Genomic DNA, 20,212 nt, shown 5'->3' on the forward strand with positions numbered 1-20,212 from the left:
AGCCACAGACGAGTTCAGGGGAGATTTACTTCTAGAACAAGAAAATGCTGGGAAACCCACAAAGGAGAAAAGGTTGGAAATCAGCTCCCCCTGAGTGGTGCTCGGTCTCTCTCAAGAGCCAGAGCCACAGCGTTGCTTTCAGCACAGACTGACACAGGGCCTGGGTGGAACAGCAACGGGCAGCGCCTGTGAAAGGGACAGAATTCCACACCTCATTGAGGCAAAACACCTGAGCAATTTAGTAAAGGAACTGATGCTTAATGGCTGGAAACGTTTACATGGATATGGAAGGGAAAGAACATTTTCTGTAACGAAAAGGGTGGCCCAACTCTCCTACTCAAGAAAAGAGGAGGATCTGGAAGAAACAGGGTATCAGGTCAGATTAAACCTGGATAAACCTTCTAGAAGACTTGAAAGGGAACAATGGCTGTAAAAATTAAAGATACCCCACCAAAAATGTGGAAGACATAAAGGCTAAACCCTTTAGTAAGGTTATCAGAACAGGAAAGAGCAAAGCTGATTACTGCACGAAAAGAAAGCTTTCTCACACAGTATAAATGCAACTAGACTAAACACAGCGCTGGTTGCTTATCTATTTCTATGCCTATGTTTTTTAAAAACAAAACAACTAACCTGGTTGCTCTGAGCATTATAATTAAACACAGATTCACAATCTAAATCACACTTAACTCATGCTAGTTAAAGCAATCTGAGTGACTGCAAGGCATTCCTTATCCTCACACATGGTGAATGTAAAAACTGAGACCTCAGGACATTTTAGCAAGTGACCCAGCCGCCCAGAACTTCTCCCATTCAACTGAAATACCAACAGAGCAGGTTCCCCATTCAAAAGGCACAGCCACAGAAAGAGTCGCAGCACATGTGCCAGAAAACACAAATAATTCCTAGTAGCTGTTGGCCATACTGCCATACCCCCCCGGGCATTCAGGTTTTGAAAATAGGCTAGAACTGCAATGCTCACACAGGCAGAACATCACAGCACTAAACAACCACTAGCAGGTGTCTTAGGATACTAATAATTCAGTGTCACTGTATCATAGATGATTTGTGCTACAATTTTGTTTTAACCCGCTTTTTGTCATGAGGTACTTCAAATAAATGCCAAAAAAAAATCGTGTTAGTCACCAAGAAGACAGCCTCCACTCAGCTGGAATGCAGCAAGAGTTTAGTATTTATAATGAAAGGTCAAGATTTAAGAAATATCATGGCTGGCTGAATAAAGGTGAGTTTCAAGCAAGTATTATGTAATTACCTGGGTTTGTGCAGGCTACTAAGGTAAATGTTTTCTTAAGCAATTATCATTTGAATTCAGAGTTATTTTCCACTATGTCCCACTGAGATAACATAAAATCTCTGTTAAGTACTGTGATCTCCAGTTCCCAGAACTCAATATATGTGTTGGTTGACATTTCAGGTCACATACAGAGAGCATTTTAGAGTCTTATTGGTTACAAAGTGCACCTTTTAGTCCCAGTCTTTGCAAACATATTGATCATGAGCTGTTCCATCACAATCTTTCCTGTAACTCAAATTTTCAACAATTCACAGCTTTATCAGGAATTTCCCTCCCTACTCCCAGAAAAACTCACCATCTAAAGTTGGCCTGAAACCAAAGGAACTTTAGGTTGCATTGGTTTTTTCCCCCTCCATGCTACTTAAAGAGTACATATCAGATTCCACCTGGGAGGAGAAGAGAAGGACCAGCTCCTAGATAAGATCAGAGGATTTGGGTGGTGCACTCACACCCAGCCCCAGCTCTCCCTGTACTCCCAGAGGAAGAAAACGTGGGAAGGGGGCAGTACAGAGCTGTTATGGGGCCTTTCTTCTCTGTAACTCACATCTGCAGTGACAGCAATGCCTGGAGCCAGCTCTTGCTTAGAGAGCATTATCTCACACCATTCTGTTCCTATTATTCCATATTTAAAATCCTCCTACCCAGCTCCAAAGTTCTGCTGTTATGAAAAGATACTTGGGTTCACCTAATGTCTTATTTATGCCCCAGCATCGCATTCACTTAACTAACAGATGGTGGTTGATGGACCCTAGAAATTTTTAACACAGGCTTCTAGTTTTATTAATTTAAAAGTAATGAATAATTTATATATAAACAATTAATATGATGTCCCTCTCTTGTTCTGACAGCAGTAGAGAAGCATCCAAACCACATGAAACAATTGCTTCCCACACCAGCCATGCACAACTGCCCAGGAAGTCTTCCATCTGCCCCTGCCACTAAAGGTACTACCTGAAAGCCAGTATTGCACAACTGGTGGTTTCCACAAAACAGATGCAAAACTAAAGAAAAGGACACATGAAGGTGTACTTAAGAAAGGCAGCATTCATTCTTACAGAACAGATTACTGGTACCCCACGCTGGATGTCTCAAAAAAATGAAGTGAGAAGAATCAAATCAAATCAACCCTCTGTAGAGTTATTTTCTAAAATGTAGTGCAGAGTTTTGCACCGAAAAATCACCTTTGTAAGAAAGAAGAAACCTGGCAAAAGAGGCTGGATTCAGAGGCATGGCCAGGTAGGACTGATGATTCAGGGTAGGCTTTCAAGCAGAGGAGCCATTTTGGAAATTAAGAAATGTGTCCTTCAGAGAAAAGGTGTTCCTGCTACAGTAGGGTTAAGAGGAAATCTTTGTTGTTTGCTCAGTGTTGGGAACATTTAAAATTATTTTCTCTTTTTTTGTCTGCATAATTAAGGCTGGCCTTGGTTGGCCTTCCAGCAACAACTGCAGTCACTCCAGTGGCTTCACACAGCTGGAGCAATGTTTACAAGGGTTGCCGAGCCGAGCTGTTCTCAGAACAGGCTGGGTGGGCTGGGAACAGGAGGCACAGAGTGTGCTCGCCCCGCGCAGCAGAGCCGGCTGTTCACCAGCGCCCAGCCCGCGCCGCGCTCCCAGCTCCCGATAACAGCCAAACGTCCACCTCACTTGGTCAGGCACCCCTTGGTACTTCCTATAAATACCTTCCCATCAGCCTGTCCTCCCAGAAATGCCCATTAAATTACTTTTACAGCAGTGCAGAAAGGATTATTTATAAAGTTCCACATTAGCAATCTTTTAGGGAACGCTGCAGTAAGATAAATGTAAAGGCACTTTTGAAAGAGAGGAATGCTTTCCCATCATGAAGCATTATCAAGAGAACATTATCTTTAATAGACTTGAGACAAAAGGCTGGATGTGTGGTTTGATTATTGGTATGAAGTGAACTGCATTTACTGTGTTCACAAAAAATTACTTTAAAAAACCAACTTTCTTTGTGCCTCAGAGTGAAAAATTTATGTGGGGGGAGGGGGTGCATTAAAAAAAAATCACAAGTTGCTGATCTTATTCACTGTTGAGATACTATGTGGAAAACAAAGATAATTTTAGACTAAATATTAACATCGTGCTTCAAATGTACTCAAATGTGGCCAAAATCAGATGAGCTCATTCCACAAACAAAATCTACACTTGGGGCATATCAGAGCAAAGCTGGGCTGTTGCTCAGGGCAGATTGCGTGTGCAGCCATGCAGGGGGAGGTTCAAGAGAGCCCCCCAGCAGATACCCCCTGTGCAGAGCTTACACAGAGCCCACCCCTCTGAACAGGGCACATTCTGGAGAGGGAATGAATGCACAAAAGCCAGGCCAGTGCGAGACCCCTGAGTGTGGAGCACAGCACAGGCCATGCCACAAAGGTGTTGTGGAAGCACAACCTGAGCAGCTGCTCATGAGCAGCACAAGGCAGGACAAAAGCTTTCCTTTCACACTTATGTCATGATGTCATCCTTACCATAAATTGTCACTTTCATTTTCATATCTAAAAACTCCAAAACAACTGCTTTTGGCACTACAGAGCCACCACAGTGACAGGTACTAGTTTGGGTTGCTTTCCCTATTATTGATGGTCATCTATTTACAAACCTCACCACTGGTGGAGAAGTGAGGTTGAGACCTTAGGTTTTGTTTGCCATTCCTAAAAAACGTCTGTCAGGTTTGGAGTCATTGAAGGGCAGCAGCCATGAAATGTCTTTATGTAATTCCTAAAGCACAACAGCAGAACCCATTTAGGAGAGAAGAGAGGGTCACAGGTATTCTCTCAACAAAACAATCCCCCCAGTGAGAGGGATTGTCACAGCAGCTACCATTCTGCACAGCTGCTGTCTCACACCACCATCTAAACAGGGATCTGCAAAGCACTGCGTGTTCCAAAGGTGCTTACAAAGAAATACACTGAAAAATTCATCTCTTGGGTTTCAGTGTTCCACTGCTGATTTGGGAACACATGATGGAGTGTTTCTAACATGAAAATAAAATTTAAAAAAAAAAAAAAAACACTCTATGGTTTATGTGGGTAAAAAATAAAAATTAATTATAAACCACAGGATCTTATTTTTCCTGGGTACACTGAACAATAGAAAAACCATTCAAGTGGGGGTGGGGATGGCAGCGGTTTTGAGCATTCAGGAAAAAATGCAAGTCCTCTTACACAAAGAGTTTCTGGAGTTCAATTTTCAGTGGCACAGTCTGCTAAAGACCAACCATTTTTTCCCTGTATACTTCACAAATTTTTTATCTGAAGCAAATATGAAACTAAATATTTCTGAAATCAACAACAAAACATAGGAATGAGAAGAATTTCTGAAGAGAGATGATGTGCTTGCTAAATAGAATTCAAAAGTTACTCTAATTCTGAAATAGCTCTTCTGAAGGATCAGAGTTACAAATTCAAGGGCTCCAAGAGCCAGGCGTGTCTGCTTTATTACTAGCTCCATAATTATTCCTCAAAGTTACTTTTTACAGTGACATCCACACAACCACTGCATGTTCCCCCTTACTGCGCCTTGTTTAAAGCAATAAAAACTGAGGCGCTGGCATAAGAAAAACTGTTCCTTGGCTCTTTTTTCTGATTTCAAATCCAATTTCCTATCCTGTATCTAGAGGCTAAACATCATTTATGCTCAATGACAGACACGCAATGAACAAACTGCAATTGTATCCAGTAACCCCTCCTTTCCCCCACTTCGGTTTATCCTAATTGTCTCAAAAATTTCTAGAGTCTATAAGTTATAATCAGAAGTGAGTACAGTTGCTGAGAGCAGCACCATGAGCAGAGCTGTGCTGGGAGCTGCATTCCTGCTGCCCTCAGCTGAGCCTGGGCTGCCGGCGGTTCTGGGCCTGCCCAGCTCAGAGCTGCTTCAGCTCAATCTACAACGCACTTGGGCTGATTTTTGTGTTTGTGGCTTCCCAGAGTTGCCCCAAGAGCAGTGTGCCAGCAGTGCTGCCCTTTGCCAGCTGCAGCGTGGGCTGATGCTGCCTCCTCAACACATTTGCAACCTGCTTTTCCTGTTCGAAACAGTCAGAAAATCATCCCACCTCCTAAACCATAACGAGAGTCATTATCCTGGTCATTGCAAACCCTCTGGAAGCTCCAGTATCCAACGCTGAAGTTGCTCTGTGGCTGGAAGATCTCCAGGCTGTGCAGTGAGTTCCCACACTGCAGCTGCACGGTGCTGTTTAGCCAGAGTAGCTGTGTCTGAAAAGGAACCACTGGTGGAACCTGGTGCCAGCGAACAGAATAAAAAAAAAGAAACAAACAACCCACAATCCCAAAATATTTTCTTCACTGCGTTCACAGTCTCTCCTGTTGTTAGCACACTCTCTGGGATGTATTATCAGTGTCTAGGCCCATGGTCTTACAATTTTCTTTCTTCCCCAAATTATCTCCAAAACAGTCCCCATAATCTGAAAATTTGGAATCCTTTCTTTTCTGGGGGCTTACTTTCTACAAGGCAATTTCAGGTCACTTCAAATAAAACCACTGGCACGCTGTTATCAGTGACCAATATCTTTGAGCTGAACAAAAAGATTGATTTTACAGACAAGCAGAAGCCACATTTCATTGCAAATATGGAGCCTGCCATACTTATAGGCCTTCTCCTCCTCACAAGCAAGACAAAGAGTCTATTACTGTCATGAGCACTACACTACTACAGGTGTAACTCCAGCTCTAACTCTAGGACCTATCTCCTCATGGCTTCCGTCATCCAACCTGTGATCTGTGCTCCAGATCCCATCAGGAATATGATGTACCCAACTTGTGATAAAACATTTTAGAACAATTTAACACACACACACAAAATACACAACGTTGTAAGCAACCTGACAGTTTATATTCCCAGACATAGATTTCTTGTCAGTAAAAACTAAGCAAAATTGATTGGTTTTCTAAGTTTTTGTGTTGCTTTTCAAAAAACAAAACCAAAATGAAATAACCAACCAACCAAACCCATCCCAAAACAAAACAGAACAAAACAAAAACCCAAAAGGTCCTGACCTTTTCAAGAACATTTTAATTTAATGGTATTGCTACAATTAATATTCAGTGTAGCTTGTGTGGATTTTCACAGTAAAGTTCACAATTGCACAAGGACTGCATTGCATCAAACGAAAGAAAGGCACACCTAATCCAATGGGAATGAGTCCCACATTTTCAGGGCATGTTTAACCAAGAATTCCTTGGACTATGTTGTAGTGACAAATGTTACAGTCCAGATAAGGCTCAGACTGTCCTTTCCTCACTTTAACCTCTCATGCCCCGACCAAGGAGGAGGAAGGACCTGTTCCTTGCCAGTCTTTGGTCTGTGCAGTTCCACCACGCCTTTGCACTTCTCCCACAGCAGAACTTTGTGTGCCTTCCATCCCTACTGAAAGCAGTCCCAGAGAGATCCCCAACACTGAATTAGTTCAGAAAACAGCAGGAAAAGATATTACTCTTCCTGACAAACCCAAAAGCCTTTATTCAACGCAGCAAAGACAGCTAAATTCTAATGCCATTCCATGGCACACATGAGCACAACAGATTTTTCCAAAAAACAGCCATCAGCTTTTTGGAGCTTCTCACAAAAAATTCCAGTGAGACTCCCCTTCCTCAAAATACATCATTTTTCCTCTGCTCAGTTATTCTCTTGTTTCCTTCCACCTCTCACCTATTCTTGTGGATAGTAGTAAGAAAAAATAGAACAATATTTCCTTCATTTTTGCACTCGCATACTTGTAAGTATTATTATTTAAAACATACCCCGAGTAAAGATTTTGAAGATTTTTGCTCACAAATACAAATTTTAAAAGCTAGGTTTACATGAAATTCAAACATCTCAAGTTAATTTAGAAGGGAATATACACACACAAGCGATCTATGCCAGTAGCACATTAACTTTTCCCCTATCTCCAGCAAGCAGAAGATAAAGTGCTGATAACAAGGAATGATTAAAACCAAATAGCAACAGCAAAAAAACCTTTCAAAAGTTACAATGATTGTAATAGTAAGCTGGAAGGCAGGGACCAGAACAGGACATTGGCATAAACAGAACAATTGCACCTTCATCAGGTCTATTGTAAAAGCTGCTTTCCCAAATGAAACACAACATGTTATTTTCACTTATTGCTCAACAAAAGAAGAGTGTCCTAGAAGGTCTAGGAGCAATAGAAGGCCCTGGTCAATGTCCCCAGACTTCAAAGCAACAGAAATTTACCAAGACGACTCCCGTGTTTGAGGGTTACGGGTTGTGGGTGAGAGAGTTGGTTCCTTTTTCTAAATGGTGGAACTGCTGATATGCAACCCCCCACACTCCCCCTCTTTTCAATTTCTCTTGAAAAAATTAGGCAGTCCCAAAATGTGGCAAGTGTTGGAGCAACTCAAGATCTAATACCACACACTAAAAACCTCTCCCCATTTTTACCCTTTTTCTGTATGATCCGCACTCTACAGCGTGAGTGAGTATCTCACGGGATCCTCCACAAGGAGAATTCCCAACGACTCTCAGTTTATGGTGCTGAACACAACCAAGGGAAACGCCCCGAGAGACCAGGATTAAAACCAACAAGACCAACGGCAGGAGCTGACAGCGGCGAGGAGCCGAGGGAGCAGCCCGAGAGAGCCCAGCCGGGCTGTGCCCGCCGCCGGGGCTGCCCCAGCTCAGCTGCAGCCAATGTCATCTGGTGTAAAGCCCTGGCATTGGGCCGGTAATCTGCGCGTTTCTTTCTTAGAGCCAGGAGACTAAAGAGTCATTTTTCTTTCATTTTTGGTCCAACACAGTATGCTTCCACTGGGGTGACACTTAAAGCGCTCCTTTTGTCCAATCACTGCTACTGGACAATGTTTGCTGTCTAGCAAACATTTCATGGATTTCTTTCTGTAGAGCAGTTTTTAAAAGTTTTTTTCTTTCCGACTAAATACGGTCAGATACCACGGTGATTTTCACAATTTGAAACCAGTTTGCACGTTTCAAAGCAACCCTATTGAATATCAATGAACTCGGAGAAAACATTTAGAATAGAAAAACAAGGACAAATTTGACAAAAAAGAGGGGGGGGGGTGGGAAAACCCCAAAAAACAAACGAAAAAACACCAGAACCAACTTAAGTCAACAATTTATGAGCAGCAAAGTGACCTCGGAGTTTAAGGCTAACAGACAGAGCATTCCCGGACACTCCAAAGCCGCTGTTTCGTGTTTCGAGCCCCTTCTTGCGAACCCCGATGGAAAGGGGACATCTACTGGCAGCAAAGGATATTATCACACAGCTAACATTAAATCGGCAAAATTAGAGCAATACCTTTGTAATGTTTACAAAAGGGAAAGCATTGTCTTTAAACTCAGCTTTATATTGTCAGCGAGCTCATAGAAAGCCACCCAAAATAGCTATTTAAAAAAAGTATCTAAAGAAAAACGATTATAATAATGCAGCAATTAAAGAAATGTCAATTAGCAAGTCTAAATCAACTTGTTGTCATGTTTATTTGAATATTTGCATTTCAGCTGCATATCCAGCTAGGTAATACAGTAGCCCTCACCTGCTCTTTTTCAAAAGCTTTATAACAAGTAGATATAAAAAGGCAACATTTTAAATTTACTACAGGCAAACCTTGGCACGTTAGGAATTTTCTGCTTTAGAATATATTTCAAGTTTTCCTTAGATGCAACAGCTTTTAGAAGACACTTCTAGTGATAGACTTAAAACAACTTATAACAGATTTTGTCAAATACAGTTCTATATAAGACAGGACCCAGGAGGTTAAACTGCCAGCCTTCATCAGCAGTTCATTGTAACTGACTGAAATAGAACAAATACTGCTTCAGAAATGAAGGTGCTGAAAAGCTTTTACTCTTTAAAAAAAATTTAGGAATTGAATTTCATTAATAAAATATTTGCTGAAAATATCTCAGTTCACATAAACAAACAAAACTTTTAAGCTTGTCTTGGGTAAGCCTGCTCTGCAAATGAGGAAACCCCAAGAAGAAACACCTGCTCCGGATGCACAGCTGCAACTATTGAAACAGAGAATGGCCATTTCAAACTCTTCAGTCTCGCCTCCACGTGTAACAAGAATAAGCTGTCTTCTCTCTAGGCTGGGCAGGAATATCCCATGGGATAGGCCAACACAGAAATCATCTCCAGGTGAAATTATCAGTCTCAGGAGAGTGGGAGCAGAAATGACTAAATGAATTATCTGCAAACCAGCACTATCAGAAGTGTGAAATCAGGAGAAATACAACCAGTGGTAATTCTGTTCCATGGCAACACGAATGCAGGTGAAGGAGTTTGCTGATTGCAAGCACAGAAGAAGCTTCTTTTTGAGATTTGAATTTTGTGGCTGAGTGTGAGGACTCTTTCTTTAACAACAGTAAAAGTCAAATCGGAGTTCTTTACCAAACTTCACTTCTTCTTTGGTGAAACACTTAAAGCTTAATGCTTTTTTATTTTTCTATTAAGCTGCGTGCATTTAAAGACAGAGATTCCTCTGATAAGGGCTTGCAACTCAGCATAGTCTAAAACTTCAATCACAAAGAGTAAATGTATTCATCAAAGAACACACAAAACACTTAGCACTTACCCCAAGCTCCCAGCCTTCTCCAGTGATGGAAGCCATCATCCAAACACGTGTATTATTATGCAAGTTTTATCTTCCCTCTCTGGAGGAGAGCTCTTGGGCTCGAAGCCAGCCCATCAGCTACAAAGGGTCTGCAGCAAAATTCCAGGTGAGCAGGGCCCAAGGGACGCTGCTGGTGGCTGCTGCTGCAGAGGTGAAGCCGAGGGGTCAGCGTGGGTCCAGCTCCACTGCCTCACCCGAGGGCCCGGCCAGGCCCCACTGCCTCACCCGAGCCCAGCTCCACGGCCTCACCCGAGGGCCCGGCCAGGCCCCACTGCCTCACCCGAGGGCCCGGCCCGGCTCCATCTGCCTCACCCGAGGGCCCGGCACAGCTCCACTGCCTCACCCGAGGGCCCGGCCAGGCTTTTTTTTTTTTTTTGTAGGCAAGACGCAGCCCCGGAGCCCAGGCACAAACCCTGCCGGGAGCCCCGGCCGGGCTCGGTGCCGGAAAACTTCGAAGGCCGGGTGCGGGCCCAGACCGGCCCCTCTGGCTCTGGAGCCGAGCCCGGGAGAGCCGGACCGCTTCGGTTCCGCCGTCCCTGTTTTACGGAGCCAAAAGGAAGCACAAGAGGCCGCTGGCGGAGTTTGGTCCGGCGGGGGCCCGGCCGGGACCGTCCCCTCAGGGGATCAGCCCCCGGGCAGAGCGCCGTGCCCGTAGCGCCGCGGCCGCGGGTTCGATCCCCGGGTGGGCCATTTGACGGTCCCGGTGGGCCCTTCCCGACTCGGAATGCCCTGTGATCCTGAGGGATTCCTGCTCCAGGCACTGCCAGCAGCACTAGGTTTTTTAACGTCACCCTTATTTTTTTGTCTTTTTTTTTTTTGTTTCTTTTTTTTTTTTGTAGGGAAAACCACATATTTTTAAAACGGGTGGGCCATTTGACGGTCCCGGTGGGCCCTTCCCGACTCGGAATGCCCTGTGATCCTGAGGGATTCCTGCCCCAGGCAGTGCCAGCAGCACTTCGTTTTTTAACGTCACTCTTTTTTTTTTTTTTTTTTTTTTTTTTTTTTTTTTTGTAGGCAAGACCACAGATTTTCAATATAAGCAAGAAAGTCAAAGTTCAGAGGAAGAGCATCCTCAGGTCTGGTCTCTTGTCAGCCCCACCCGGAGTGCTCTGGTCCACCCAAAACACTGCCACTGCCCTTGCAGTCATTTTACACCAGTAACTGCTAAAAATTATACACTGGTCCCATGTTCCAGACATTTGGCTTCACACATGAAATCACACAGCCTGAAACATCCCCAAGTTCACTTTCTAGAACTGGTCTCCACCATCTCATGCTAAAGAGGGACTGAGCCAGCAGTGGGTGGTAGGTACAGAGAGCCTGTTTGCAGTTTGTGACGTGGGCATGGGACTGCACTCCAAAGCAGAGCTGTGATCGATCGCTGCCAACTAAGCCACAAAGGGGTTAAACGAGTAGGGAGTGTTTACATCTAAATCACGGCTGATGTGACTGAGGTTCTCCATTCCAGCCCTGCCTCACCTTGCCAAGGAAGCAGAAACCCACAAGTTCCATATGGGTTTTATAAGAGGAAAAATGAGAATGTTTCCGCAGCCTGCAAAGCCGTGACCAGCTGGACTGTGGCAGACTGTAAGTGTGTGATAAATGGACCACACAGCTACCAGATTTTCCTCCAAGGCATAATGAGAATGTTAATTACCACTGTGCAATCCTTTATACTATTCAAATTACTTTAAAACTAAGATTTTTGTCAGACTTCACCAAGATTAATACTGGAAACAGGTTAGTGTAAGCACTCCCATTAAAAAAAAAAAAAAAAAAAAAAAATTCTTCCCTCCAGTTCCATCTGATTGTGCTGAAACTTAATTTGAGTGGTTTGGATGATGAAACGGAATCTGGCATGAGATGTGTCTGACTAGTGAGAAACACACCTTCTTATCTTGATGTGATTTCCTCCCCTTCCTCAATTTTCAGTACAAAAAGGCTGACTGGCTCCATCTTGACTTAAATGTAGCATTTTGGGTTGCACAGATAAGTGAGGGACCCGTTAGTCAATTAAATGCAAACACGAATGCAATTTCAAGTTCAATACTTTGTTTCCTCTGGCAACAGAAAGAGAACACTAAGCATGTAAACAGTTACATCATGTTGCCTAAAATGTGTTGCACTAGGAGAGAAACAAGCATCATAGAGATTTCTGGCTTACTGGAACATGTAAAAAGGCAAAAACAAAACAAAACAAAACCCACAAAACCCAAAAACAACAAAAAAACCACAACCCCCCAAAAAGCAGAGGTGTCACAAAGTACAAATGCTCATCTAAATCTAGGAGAAAAGTGTGTAAGGCTATTTATCAAAGCCTGATGCTCTGTGAGAATACATTAAAGCAAAGCATAAGTTACTTTCAAAAGGCAATGCACATTGTAAGCATCTCTTTTATTGTAATATAAAGAAGCATACATCATTCAGTTCTTTTAAGTACAACTCAAATTGTACACTAACAAAAAAAAAAAAAAGATCAATTCAGACATCCATGAATGTGTCAACAACAGAATTCATTACATTTTGCTCTGCTGGTATTGCACTTGGAATGATTTAGAAGTAAGGCACAGTAAAAACAAAGTCATTTAGTGCTTCTACAGCAGATGTCTTTTTTTAAACACGTGCTACATGACGTAAAAGTACTTCTAGCTTATGTATATACACACAGGGGAAAAAGAAAAAAGCATGCACTAGTGAATTCAGATTTCAACATATCTTGATGTTTCATAATATACAAATAAAGTAGTTTAAAGATGTAAACAAATTGCATGCACATAAACTAGAGCAAAATCTTTAATACAGTATCTGAAAGCTATTATGCTTAAATAAAAAAATATAACTTATTAGTACTCAGGTTTATGTGCCATTTTTGTCCTGTAGAGACTAAAAATATGGGGATGGGAGCAGGGTGGGAAGAGAGGATTTTTCTAGTTTTGCTGTTGGTTTTAGTTTTTTGCTTTACACATTGGCAGCAGTACACTGGTAAGAAGGTCAAATATGGCTTTTGCAAAACAATGTCTAATGAAAACATGAAAAAGCACAATTGGTTCAAGATCCAGCATCCTGATATTTTCCAGTCAAGAACAAAACAAAACAAAACAAAAATCAATAATGTCTATGCTTTGAACTGGGTAAGCCATGCATTCCAAAAGACCTTTCTAAAGACATTTAAACTCTACAAGAACGAGACACTTTGTCAAGTGTAAACCCTTAAAAACTAAACATAGAAGAATCTGAATGACTCAAGCATCGTTTTCCACTTCAAATGCTACTGAGTAAGTTTTGCCCGTGGCTGCTGTAGCTGAAGTGATACTGAGCTGTCTCCAGAATTAACTGCATGCCAGGAGCAGCTTTGCTTCTTTTTACACAGGTAGGTTAGAAATTAAGTAAATTAACTGCACAATTTTTGGTTTCACTTTATCTTTGGCATAGCAGATGCCATTTTTCAAATTAAAAAGGACACGCACCATGCTGCATTCCAGCATGTTAGGCTGAAAAGGCACATTTGTTGCTGCCTGGGTGGCAAGGGAAGACTTCTCATTTTGCAAAAGGCACGGTGTTGAGTGCAACATCCTTTCCTCATCCTCCAGAGAGTTCAGCTAGACCAGGTACAATTGTACACAGCGGCTGCCCAGGAGCTGTCCGTTTCTCTCAGCCACTGCTTGCTTAGCTAGATCCAGGCTTGGAAAAGTCACCAACGCCTCACCACTGGGCTGCCCACTAAAGTTGTAAAGCATGAGGATGGAATCTGCTTGGAGCTGCAATGGTACAAGAAGACAAAAGAAAAAAAAAAAACAACTATTAAGACCAGAGACAACACCTGGAAATGCAGCTTTGTCATGCTGGTGCATTTTTAAGTGCATCTGGCTCACTCCACTCCTGTGTGCATAGTGAAAATATTCTGAATGTTAAGAATGGGAAGGAGAAAGAATCAAAGATTAAAGGAAATTTTAGCTTGGCAAACAGCAGCAGCTTTTATTCTGCTGGAGTGCTGAGTGTAGTGATGTAGACATAATTCTCTGCAAAAGTTTTGCTAGAGAAGCAATTGAGATTAAAGGTTGATAAAAGGAGAGTGTTAGATGTTAATAGGAGGTGAATGGAGCAAGAAATCCAGGCATGAATAATTCTTGTACTATGTGGACTACTGGCCAAGTGACAAAGGCTATTAAGGCATGTCAATACTCACACACAAAGTTAAAAAAAACCCCAACACCATGCCAAAAATAAAAGAGCTGTATGAGTTCTCTGTTGGGAGAATGAGCTGAACTCAACACAGGTATACAGTGCAAGGAAGATTTTTTCTGAAAAATTAAGTAAAATCTGGTGCAAAACTGAATTAAATAAATATTTATTGTAATTTTAACAAGGTTAAAGAAAAGCAGGTTTGCAGACAAGATTATTTAGTCATTGGAGTTGATTTACTTTTGAGGGCATTTGCCCTCATAAAGTCTTAAAAGGCAGTTCCAAATTGCTGAGTTCAATCAGACATTACAGTCAGCTCTATTGTACCCCATCCATTTTCCATAAGATCCAGGAAATTCTTCCAAGCTAAGTTTGAACTCCTGCTTGTTGGATAGAAATGAAGTTTCAAAATGAGAGGCTGAAGGATCAAAAGCTCAGCGTACAAGGTTAGTTTCTTTGAAAAACAGTGTCAGACAAAGCAATGCTGGAAAACCAACCAGTTTTATGAATATTAATTCAAGTTAAGTTCATGTGACATATGTCCTCTTGAGTTTATAAAAGGTTAGAATATTTAAGTGTTTCATTTCTGTAGAACTTGTGTGTCTGGTATACTACAAGAAACAGCAGACTTCTCAGTTATTACCAATAGCATTTCATTCATAGATCATATCATATATCAGCTTTACATTCAAACATACAAAAATAAATCAAGTGCATGCCAGAGCTTCACTCACCCAAACACTGAACAAGCAGTAAAAATATTCTTAAAATATAAGCAACAGCACACTTTAAAAACCAAAAGCATGCATAAGACAGTTAGTACAAATTTTCTATCATTTCTTCTCAGAGAACTAAAGTTAGTCAAGAAATAGCATGCAAAAGAAATAAAAAACCCCAGATGATGTATTTTATCTCTAAAGCCCACTTCTAGTTTGGAAGCAATCTTGGTTTATTTTAGAGTAACCCTCTCTCAAAGAGAAAGCTGTTCACAACTTGGTTTGAGCTGCAAATCTGAGCTAAAAGATGCTCTGCTCTAAACCAGCTCTTTGCTGTTAATCCATATGGGATCAACTCATTTACCATCAGTCCAGAACAGAACTTTAATATTTCAGCTGAGAGTCAGCTGAAAACACACATGGAACACAGTTAGACCTCTGAGCACAGAGGAGAGCTTTAAAAACATAGTTTAAATAGCAGTATTGGTGTAATATCAATGTAGGGTTCTAGAAATTCATGTTATGAGAGCTGCACAGAAAGTTAGCACAGAAGTCCACACACTCTGCAAGCAACATAATTAAAATAACTAAATGAACCCCTTCAGTTTCATTTTGAGACATACTAGGTTTAAATTCTTATTTATAGATAATTCTAGAGAAATAGATTTTCTGTATGTACATTTGTGTTTTAAATTTGGGTTCAGATTCACACAAATATTTTTTCTGTATATTTTTTTTTTTACTCTCCAACAGTGGTACCTGTATAATACTACTTTGACTAATTCATGGAGTAGCTCAGTCTGAATTCTAAGACTGTTTCCATGTCATACTTAGCAGAAACCAACTGCTGATCTGGTTTTCCAGTTAACCACGAGACCATGCAGTCCATCTGCTCCCTACACATCCAACACGAGAAAACAACTAATTTGAAAAAAACTGAGTTGATGGTTGTTAGTGAAAGTACATTTCTCTGTGAAAGTAATTCTCTCAAAGCACATTATGTGATTGCCTTTTTTAAGCTGAAAGGTTGTTCTGTTTTTTTCTTAAGGAAAAAGAAAATATACTAACTAATCAGTCACCTTTTGAATGGAATACAGTAGTACTGTGGCATAATGTAGTTTACATAGGCCATAACAAAATTTCTCTAAGAATTATGTGTAAGTGCCAAAGATGCAGGCAAATTTACTGTTAGCAAATCTAGTTAATTGCATTAGGAAGTCACTATACCCAAAAATGTAATAGTTCACATTGTATTAGGGAGATCAAGAAGGAGACATATTTATCTCTAGTCAATTATATGGTACAAAAAAGACACAGCCAGAGGTCTGGGGATCTTCACACACACACTTGAGTGTGCTTTCTAGCAATATCAGGGAGAAAAAAAATTATCTCCTACTACTCTACTAAAAGGAAAATATTAGGCTGAAAGGTTCACATGAGATACAAGCATTAACAAACCCTTCTGGAAGCTGAAGACACCATCTGAGCAGAACCAGGCAATCACTGCCTCCACCACTGCTGCCCCATCAGCTACAGATCACAGTCAGCCCATTTCCTTGGGTTAGTTGATTTTTGAAGCAGGAAGACTAACACCAGGATCCCAATGCAAGCTGCTATGGGGAAAGCCACAAGCAAAGACCTCTGTAGCACCAAGCCCTTCTTTCCCTTCCCATTCACCTCTGGAGGCCCAGGCTCTGGCAGTCACATCTTACCTTCTTCAGAAGTTACAAAGAGTTACAAACAGACCCACTCTTTCGGTGCTTGTAACACACTCCTGGCTTGATCGCTCAGCTGAATTAGGCCATTGTAGTCATCAGGTGCATACTACAGTACAAGTGTGACATGGGACAATCAGCAAGAGAAGGAACAGTCTGGCACAGCAAGCCACACAGACCATCATTTGCAACCACAATTAAGAGCATCAGTTATAACAACTGGCAGGAGACAGTGAATTGGATAGAAACTACTTTTATGTAAGATAAAAAATACATTGATTGCATTACTGGTTGTAGAAATAAAGTAAATGCTTGTGGGGAATGTTCTAAACTGTGTATTTGAACTGCTCCTTATCAAGGAAGAGAAATAGTTCAGACCTTGTGAAGTGCTCCTTTTTTCCTTCTACTCATGAGATGGCAGCACCAGGTAACCAAACTCTTACATTTTCAAAAGCACAATCACAAACCCAGTAATGGCTCTCACTGGGACAGATGAGCATCTTCCAGCCTGCACACGGAGCTGGGGGATAATTGTATGGATCTCATTCAGATCTTTTATGCACTCATGGAAATGAAGTGCAGCTTCTCTAGGGTAGAGTGACAAACACTTGAGCTGCAGATAATACTTGTACTCTATAGACTACACCAATGTAATGAAAGAAAAATCAATGCCCCAGCATGAATGCATTCACAAGTAAAATAGCATTTATGCTAGTGCTAGTGTATTTCTACACTGGAAAATGAAATAAACTACACAGTGTAACTGCATCATGGCAGATTTGTAGAAGTAATAACATAAAAATAGTGACTGTAGAGAACAGTCACACCATCAAATTAGAACAAAACCCTCATATGTGAATCAGATCTAAAAATTATTTGAGATCCTGAATATGAACAGTAATTGCTCATACTACTGCCTGGTACATATATAACATATAAAGTCAGAAAATACATCCTGGAGAATATAAAACATTGTTCATAGCATATAATCTTTCCAAATCACATATCCTGGAAAGGGACTAAGCACTTACACATGCTGCAAAGACTACTTGAGTGGCTCCTATAATCCAGGAGACAAGAGTGTTTAGCATAACCTGAGTTGTAGAATATCTTTTCAGTGCACAGAACAGTTTCCTGTCTCCCCCCCAGACAGACTAATGTTTTAGATGATTGCCAAATGCACACAATGTAGATGCACTATGCTGCCTCTCCTTTGATATTTCTATAGTACAAAAAGTCTCCTGCCAGCTTAGGGAGAAAAGGGGTATATTTGGGCATACAGAACATGTATCCATCCAAAGGGAAGTTGAAAAGGAAAACACCAACCATCTTGTACACACTTTTCACAGAAAACAATAACCAAGAGCCCAGAGAACACAAAAGAAAAGAACCCCCCAGAATTTTACTACTGAATTCTAGCCACATCTAAACCCATGCCAGTAAGTAAAAGACAAATATAACAAGTATTTTCCAGATAGTCTCTACCAGGGCAACCAGACCGTGCAAATATTAGATTTATGAGTTCCCAGACCTGCCCTTGAAACAAATCTACAAAATGTAAGTTTACTCTTTGGAAGGAATGTCTCAAGATAGTACATACTTTAGATTATCAGTAGATGTACAGTAGGCAAAGTTCTACAGTCTTACTCTTGCAAGGGACAGCATTTCATAAGTTACACTTGAAATTGAATAAACAATGTAGAAAATATGAAAGTTGGAAAAAATGTCCTGTACAGAGTTGTCAGAGCTTAGGCAAAGACCTAAAGAAAGCGAGAAAGAAAGAAGAAAAATAAATTCATCAAAAGACCTAGAAATAGAAGTAGCATCTTATCACAGTAAGAGACTGCAGTCAATTAAAACAGAAGCTGTAGAACAGTAAATTCTTCAAATAAAATGAAAACTACCCTAGCTTGCCTGAGTAAGCACATGATTGTGAATCTTTCTGATTCTGTCTGCATTTCAGAACCCATAAGAACAAAACAAGAACATCCAACCACACAGGACCAAACCAAGGGTAAACTGGTTAATAAAGATGTAATACACTATACTTCCTCCTTGAATTTTCTTCAACCTATTTTATTTCATTGTTCTTCTTTTGCTGAGAGAAATATGGGACTGTCTTCTCCTCACAGACTGTGCACAGATTTAACCAGGTCACTAACCAGTAAGTCATTGATTTCCATTTCATTTTTGCAGTTCCTACAATGAATATTCAAAGCTCAGTCTCCAAACAGCACACACAAAGCAACTTAGAGAAAATAACCCACTGCTAAAAAAAAAAAACAAACCCAGCACTGAAACTGGAAAGTATATTTAGACACACTCCAGCTGGGAAAAAACAGGAGCAAATGACAGAAAAGAAAAACATCATAGGCAAAATGGCCACTTCAGGAAGGCAGCTTCAATTCTTGCCCAAATGACCCATGCACTTTATCACAAAACAGTTCTCAAAGGGAACTCTCAAGACTCTGGAAAAAAGCCTAGAATATATAACCAGATTTGGTGGTAGGTAACTGCAACCTTTAGCACAAGAGTCAGGAGAAATACCCTAAACTGGCTTTGCTCCTAGAAGCACGTCAATTGTACCATAAGACTGCCAATACAAACACCCACAAATACCTGAATTCTGTGTGGAAGAGATACCACCTGCACCTTCTGTGTATCAGAGACTGAAACAGGTAATGCTTGTTCCAAAAATACAGAGGGTGCCACTTCAGTCTCTTGCTTCAAGCATGGGAGGCAACAGACAGAAACTGTAACCACTAATTTACTGGTCCCAGTCTCACAGATGCTTTCTCCACACAGGCAACATTTCCAGGTGGGAGATAAATTTAGGAATAAAGCAAAACAAGCAGTGTGCTCTATTCTGAGTGTGGGGGTGAGCATGGAATAGTGTGTGTATTGCCAGATGACTTCCAATCCCAGTAAGTGGGAATTCTTCCTCTACCACTTCCCCTGTCCCTTCCCTAGTCAGAGGGTGCCATGCTTAGGACTGGCACACAGATGATGGGGTATTCCCCTCTCAGGCTGCAGAGAATCAGATTTCAAAAGGATCCCAAAGGAAATACAGAATACTTCTTTGTTTAAGCACACATTTCAGAGAAACAAACTCCTAATCCCTAAAAAGTCAGCAACAATGAAGTCTGTTGTCCTGATACAACTGAGAAATGTCGTTAGTGCCTTTGGAATTTAGCCATCCATCCACTTCCCTTCACGTTCTTATTACTGTTTTAACCACAACTCACCCTCCTCCCCTCCACCAGCAAGCCTTAAATTCTGTGTCTCTGAAGCCTTGGAGGATTAATATACTGCAAAAACTCTTTATAACTGCAGACAACAGACACTTAAGCCCAGTAGAGGTTTAAAGAACACTATTTATTTTATGCTTTTCCTATGTAGAAACACATACACAAAGAAGTCCTTACATTTCCATCCCAGCCTTTTTCAGCAAATTCAGGAATCTTTTTAAAAGTTCAGATGGTGACCATGGCCCCTAAACCTTAGTTATCTTCCAGGGGTTTGTTTTGTTTTTTTTTTGGGGGGGGGTTTGTTGTTGTTGTGTTTTTTTGGGTTTTTTTTTTTTTTTGGTTGGTTTTTTTTTTTTTTACTGCTATGCTTACTCACAACTTACCTAAATAGCAAGTCTGCTTTCTAAGA

At 41.1% G+C, this 20,212-nt stretch overlaps 1 protein-coding gene and 1 long non-coding RNA gene across 5 annotated transcripts in view; both read right to left on the reverse strand.

The window, feature by feature from the left end:
• The window catches only part of LOC121333746, a 36,070-nt gene extending 25,920 nt beyond the window's left edge, over window positions 1-10,150 (reverse strand). The window contains exon 1 of the long non-coding RNA XR_005952356.1: window positions 9,904-10,150. This is a non-coding gene — a long non-coding RNA (uncharacterized LOC121333746). The remainder of the gene's footprint in view (window positions 1-9,903) is intronic.
• A 3,391-nt stretch (window positions 10,151-13,541) lies between these two features.
• ESRP2 (epithelial splicing regulatory protein 2) overlaps window positions 13,542-20,212 on the reverse strand; it is a 40,741-nt gene continuing 34,070 nt past the window's right edge. For 3 of the 4 annotated variants that reach the window (XM_041400717.1, XM_041400716.1, XM_041400714.1), the window contains one exon: window positions 16,575-16,664. In XM_041400717.1, coding sequence (XP_041256651.1) covers window positions 16,575-16,664 — 90 coding nt within the window. Of the gene's footprint in view, window positions 13,701-16,574; window positions 16,665-20,212 lie in introns of those variants that run through there. The other variant, XM_041400713.1, reaches the window with a different exon arrangement.

The sequence above is a fragment of the Onychostruthus taczanowskii genome, unplaced genomic scaffold (genome assembly GCF_017590055.1).
Source record: "Onychostruthus taczanowskii isolate IOZ18803 unplaced genomic scaffold, ASM1759005v1 scaffold18, whole genome shotgun sequence".
NCBI lineage: Eukaryota > Metazoa > Chordata > Aves > Passeriformes > Passeridae > Onychostruthus > Onychostruthus taczanowskii.